This window comes from Pinus tabuliformis, chromosome 5_2 (assembly GCF_031772625.1).
Source record: "Pinus tabuliformis cultivar Carrire ecotype Pingquan chromosome 5_2, CPIR1, whole genome shotgun sequence".
NCBI lineage: Eukaryota > Viridiplantae > Streptophyta > Pinopsida > Pinales > Pinaceae > Pinus > Pinus tabuliformis.
The window spans coordinates 276,066,162-276,072,939 of record NC_142306.1 but is presented as its reverse complement, the minus strand read 5'-3'; the positions used below and the strand labels follow the sequence as shown (position 1 = coordinate 276,072,939).

The following is a 6,778-nucleotide window of genomic DNA, read 5'->3' as shown; positions in this document are numbered from 1 at the left end:
TTAATTATGAGGCATAATGATAAAATAAGACAAAATATAAAATGGAATATTAATAAAAAAAAAAAAAAAAAAATTAAAAATAAAAATAATTACAATATGGTTATTAAAATAATTAAATTGAAAAATCAAAAAAACCTAAATGACAATAATAAACTAAATTAACAATGAGGCAAAGAGTCGGCCATTGGTCTTCACATCCTGGGTTTTGCATATTTATACCTAACATTCTCTTCTTTTCTCCTCACTTTTTGTCCTGATGATGAGTGTAGTTTCAGACTCGAAACTTAGACCAAAAATCATGAACACTGTGAAAAATCCTAACTCCATTCAAAAATACCAATCAAATTTGACCTGGGACTCTACAAAAATAAGAGTGGAAGATGGAAGATCATCCGTAACAGTGGAAGGTGGAAGATGGAAGATCATCCGTAAACGTATGTTATATGTTACATAGGGACCTGGGACTCTACAAAAATAACAGTGGAAGATCATCCGTAAACGTATGTTATATGTTACATAGCATTTAACCCATCATTTCCGTGTGAAATAACACCCCGAGGCACTATTGTTTTTCAGAGGGAGATGAGTTTGAGGAAAGTGGAAATGGGTATGGATCCCTCCAATGCAAACCTAGTTTTAGGTGTTTTACTGACCGTATCTTCTATAGTTGGCTCTGTGTTGGGAGGTACACAATCAGTTCCTGCACTCTTCGTATTTGGGGATTCGGCTGCGGATGCAGGGACCAACAACTACATACCCAATTCAAGCGCTCGAGCAGATTTTGCACCTTATGGTCACACATTTTTCCACCGCCCCACTGGTCGCTTCACCGATGGCCGAACTGTATTCGACTTCATTGGTAACCATTATTATGTGTTTTCTTATGCAAAAGATTGGAGCATGATTGAACAATTGATTAGCCCTCGTTCACGGATTATGCTACTTTCATTGTTTTGTCAGCTACTAGACTGAACCTGGAATTCCCGCCTCCGTATCTACAGCCAGGAGCAGACTTCTCAGAGGGTGTTAATTTCGCGTCAGGGGGAAGCGGATTGCTGGACTCTACAGGTCAAAATCTGGTCAGTTTTCGGGATCTCTCTCATTTACGCGTTTTATTTAATGATTGTGTTTGAAGGCGCGATTATCATAAAATGGCGAACGACTATGTCTGGTTAAAATCCAGAACCATGAAAATTCATGCGATTGCTGAGAAAAATTATGTAAATTTTACTCTCAACATTTTCTCCGAAAGCTATGAACCGCCTAAAGATGGTCGTCTTTGTTTGTTTACCCACAACTTTAAATGTGTTTTTCCTTTTAACATCTCTCAATATATATATATATATATATATATATATATATATATATATATAATTTAACTCCCTTTTAACATCTCTAGAAAAAGTTATATATATACAAACAATTAGCTCCCATTTTCATGAGGCGGGTTTACGTTTACCCCCATACTAGCGTGTTACTACGTATTAAAATAATTTATTTTATCATAAATAATTATAAAACCTAATGTCGTCATTACATGTTTTTGTTTTGTTTAATTTAATATGAAACTCTTCGATCATTTGAATTTTTATTACGTCTTTGTTATAACTATGACATTATGCATATTCATCTTCATCATTCTGCTTTATGTTTATGGTCAAAGCGGCTGGTTCGGGCCTCTGCGATAAAAAAAATCTTTGAAAGGAATAACCGTGAATGAAAGGTAGGTGACAGTAGCCCACCAGTCTACGCAAATATGAGTTTATCTATGAGTTTTTTCCTTCGCAATAATGAAAACTCAACTTAGTATAGTGATCTTGAAAGGTGAATCAAGCTTACCCGTGGTAGGCATAGTTTGTTTTTTCCTTTGATATATGTATATGTATATGTCGAAAATAACTATGAAAGGAACAGAGTGACCTTTGATATATATGTATATGTCGGGAATAACTATGAAAGGAAGAGAAAGACCTTAGTTAACGAGTCAGCTTCTGCTCATCCCAATAGGGATAGGATAAAAAATAAAAATAAACCTTCAACAAAGAATTAAAAGCTACCATGCTAATCACAGGTTTCATGATTACCTCTTTCCATGGTATTTATTTTATTTATTTACCTAAAGCATAAATTTGTAATATTTTATTATTATTTTATATTTTAAATTCTTTTTGATGTATTAGAAATTTGATTAAAAAATACTTAGAATAAAACATCAATTATAAATTCTATTCATATAAATATGAAAGCAACATTAAATTTATTTATATATTCCAATCTTCTCACATAAGGTATTCCCGTAGATTCATCCCTTTGACTTCGAGAATCAACACGGCACATGTGGTAGCTATTTATCCGTGCCATAAAATTTTTAGAATTGCACGAATACCAATATGGGGAAATTAACGCGCTACTATGAAGAGGGTAATTAGATGGTTAATCATGTGCATCAACATTGCGAAGACCTCCCATATTTAGAATAGGAATATATTAATAATAAAATATATTTTGAAAAAAATACTTATTTTAAATTAAATTTAAAATAATAATAATAATAATAAAAGTTATTAGGATGGAAAATTTTAAATTGATTTTCTAATAAAAAATTAATTTAGAAAAATATTTATTTTATATTAAATTTAAAAAAAATAAAAAAAATTATATATTAGGATGGAAAAATTTTAAATTGATCTTTTTAATAAGAATCTAATTTCATTAATTTTTTAATGAAAAATAATATTAATTATAATTAATGGTTTAAAATAGTAATTTTTGTTTTATTTATTATTATTATTTTTAATAAATATTTATAAATGATAATATTTTAATTTTGTCGGCATGGGGTAGCTCAAGTGGCAATGGCAGTGGAAATGAAGTCTCACCGAACCGGAGATCTTGGGTTCGATTCTTGTGCTACCCTCCGTGGAAATGGGGTGAATAACGGACATGTAAAAACTCGAAAATGAGAAGGTCCCACCTAAGCTTACAAAAAAAAAAAAAAAATATTTTAAATTTTAAATTAATTTTAATGTATTATGGTAATAATATTTTTTTTATTCTATTTGTGATTTTGATTTAATATTTTTTAAATTGTTTTGTTTTGTTTTTAATTTTAATTTTGAACTCTAGACATATATATATTTTTTAATTTGTAACATTTTATTAACTAAATTACAAATAATTTAAATGGTATAAATTATCTAAATCAAAATTTTAATTCCAATAAATCCATTTAAAAAATAAAAATTGAATACTTCAGTTTTTTTTACATAATGATAATTTTCACACTGTCTTATTATCATTTTTAAATAAAGTAAACTATTTCTTTTAAACCAAAAGATGTATATGGACATTTACCTATATGAACTACTATTTAATTAATTTTTGTTGTTTCAAAGTACAGATATTTTTCATTATTAGAAGCTTTATAATTAAAAAAAATAAAATTCTATAACATTTAATTTTATAAAATTTTATTTATATTAAAATATAATTTTTAAGAAATTAATTTATATAAAATATAAATTTTTAATATTTTTAATTATATATTTTATGTCTTCCTTTTACAAGAATTTCACAGTTCAAGGAAAATAACCTTTTATTAAATAAATAACTCTCCCTATTACCTTAAATGATTATGAGCAAATAACTCTGTCTCGTACATTAAATAATTCGCTCTGACGCATCTCATAAATAACTTGACGAGAACTACCGATTAGACTGTCTAAGTTTTTGTAATTTAAAATTTGTTTTGTGTGCAGTTTTTGAATTGGGAGTCTTTTATTTTATTTTCTTTGGCGTGCCTCTTTTACCTAATATATCCGAATCAAATTTGGGTGGATTGACAATACGGATAATACAACCATTTAACAGACATCTTGAACTGGACGGGATTGGATTGTTAGCAATTAGCTTTCTTTTGTTTATAAATTTGTTTTCAGCTGAGACACAATTAAAATTTGCTTCACCTTAAAAAATAAAGCAAAATATAGTAACGGTAGGACAATGTAAAAATCGTGTTGTTTGATCGTATGCAGAATATAGTCCCAATGAGTGTTCAAATAACTCAATTCAAAAATCTCTCGGCCACGCTCGCTGCAACCACCATGAAACTGGGCGGTAGTTTCGTGCTGTCCAAGTCGTTATACGCAATTCAAGTTGGAGCCAACGACATTGCCTTTTACCTCATGAACCAAACCTACCAGAACACCATATCTGCTCGTGCATTTCTGGAGTTGCTGCTCACCACATACAAAGAATATCTGCTTGTATGCTCCAATCCTCCTAAACTTTTCAATATCTCATTTTTTCAGCAGAGTTATATCTTTAAACATTTGGTGTAATAAAATGTTAATGATGATGATGTAGGATCTGTACCATAGCGGTGCAAGGAACTTCGTTGTAGGAGATATATTCCCTTTGGGATGCACGCCAGCGGCTAGGCTTGTTATGATGATGATGATGAGTAGTGATGAGGGCAACAATTACAGTGGTGCAGGATGTTTGGAAAGTGCGAATCAATTGGTTAATGAATTTAATGATGGGTTTGCGCACATGATTCGTAATCTAAAGGATAATGATGTTATGGGAGATGCTAACATCCTTGTCGTTCATTCTTTCCCTTTATTCCTCCACGTCATCCATGACGGGAAGACCCATGGTAGGCCCTCCTGTGTGCTAATTGCTGCTCGATAGAAAACCTAGGGTAAATAAGATATGATGTGTAATAATGGTTATATGTGTCATGGTGGTGCGAGTGCAGGGTTTTGGGAAACAGACTCAGCTTGTTGTGGAGCAGGGCCCTTCAATGCAGCAGTGGACTGTGGAAAGGATGTGCCGGAGGAATATCGTGGGCGATACAAGGAATTTGTGTGTAGCCATCCAGAGAAATATTTGTTTTGGGATGCAACACATAGGACTGACAAATTTCATGAACTTCTTGCTGAACGTATTTGGAGTGGGGATTCATCTTCCATTTCGCCATTCAATCTAGAAACACTTGTTCAACAGCAAACCCATCTCGGATTGCAATACTCGGCACTTTCTGATAGTGTTAATTCAGCTGATGAATTGTAGGACGATTTGGTTTAGAATTGAACAGAATGCAACACTTTTCCCACATAACTCAACTCTCATAATGGACATATATTATGAATTGCAGAGATGATTTGGTTTTGAATTGTAAATAAAATGCAATACTTCTTCTCAAATAACACAACTCTCACGGTAGATATATATTTTGCTAGTGGTGAATTGCACATCATCTTATCTTTCCTTGCTCGCAGTAGAAAGCACTTACTAATGGAAGAAGAAAATGGTTATTTTTAATTATTATTTTAATGTAAAAGCTGATATAAATTTTTTTTTACCAGTAGTCTAATTAGGTGGAGGAATTGTCCGTGATTGGAATTTAGGGAATTTTTTTTCAAAAAATCTTGTAGAGGCAGTATTTGAATAGTGTTTTTGTATAGCCATCCATCCAAAAGAGTACTTGTTTTGGGATGAACACACAGGACTGACAAATTTCATGAACTTCTTGCTGAACGTATTTGGAGTGGGGATTCATCTTCCATTTCGCCATTCAATCTAGAAACATTTGTTCAACACCAAACCCATCACGGATTGCAATACTCGGCACTTTCCAACAGTATTAATTCAGCTGATGAATTGTAGAGACGATTTGGTTTAGAATTGAACAGAATGCAACACTTTTCTCACATAACTCAACTCTCATAATGGGGATATATTATGAATTGCAGAGATGATTTGGTTTTGGAGTGTAAAGAAATGCAACACTCTTCCCAAATGACACAACTCTCACGGTAGATATATATTTTGCTAGTGGTGAATTGCACATCATCTTATCTTTCCTTGCTCCCAGTAGAAAGCACTTACTAATGGAAGAAGAAAATGGTTATTTTTAATTATTATTTTAATGTAAAAATTGATATAAAAATATTTTACTTAAAATAAGGACTCGTCTAATTAGGTGGAGGAATTGTCAGGATGGCTAAAAGTGGTTGGAATTCAGGGAATTTTTTTTCAAAAAATCTTGTAGAGGCAGTGTTTGAATAGTGTTTTTGATGGTGGAAATTGATTCAACACCATCAAAAACGTCTAGAACACCTAAAATTTTGAAGTTTAACAACTATAACTTGGATTTACAAAAAATTTTGCCGGATTTTCTTTAAATATAACCAGAATTTCTATAGCTTTCGAGCCAACTCATCCTCCTCGTTAAACTCCACTTTAAACTACACTTTAAGGTTGGAAATATTTTATTTATTATTAAATTCTAAACTGGTTATTGTTATATAGGTATGTGTTACCTTTACATGGAGCCTCGGAGCATTTAGACATCGACACAAAAATAATAATTAATATAATGGAAAGTTAAATAATTCTACTAGTATAATCATCGAAACAAGATAATGTATAGTGTTACCTATGTACATTTGATTATAACAAGATAATGTAAATTGTTACTTTTGTACTTTGTACATTTGATTATACCTACTTTTTAGAGGTTTGATATTATTAGAGATGTTATTAACCAAAGGTTTATTTTTATTACTAGGTATCCCTTTTAGAATAGTTTAGCTTAATTTAAAAAAATAAAATAATAGTGAATAACCTCAAAACAATAATAAAAGAACAATGAGAAAACAATTTTAGAATTATTTGGCATAATTCTTGAAAAAATTAGTTAATGACTTGAGGAATATAATAAAAATGAAGGAAAGACTTTCATAGTGTGTCTAGACTTAAGAATTGGAAACTT

The 6,778-nt window shown here is 31.1% G+C and overlaps 1 protein-coding gene across 1 annotated transcript; it reads left to right on the top strand.

The window, feature by feature from the left end:
• The first annotated feature begins 234 nt into the window (after positions 1–234).
• On the top strand, positions 235–5,215 carry LOC149158586 (GDSL esterase/lipase 6-like). The gene is made up of 5 exons (XM_089437774.1): positions 235–859; positions 961–1,079; positions 4,035–4,265; positions 4,366–4,657; positions 4,760–5,215. Exons 1-5 carry the CDS (start codon positions 583–585, stop codon positions 5,071–5,073), a joined length of 1,233 nt encoding a protein of 410 aa, XP_089293900.1. The 5' UTR covers positions 235–582; the 3' UTR covers positions 5,074–5,215.
• The last annotated feature ends 1,563 nt before the right edge of the window (positions 5,216–6,778 follow it).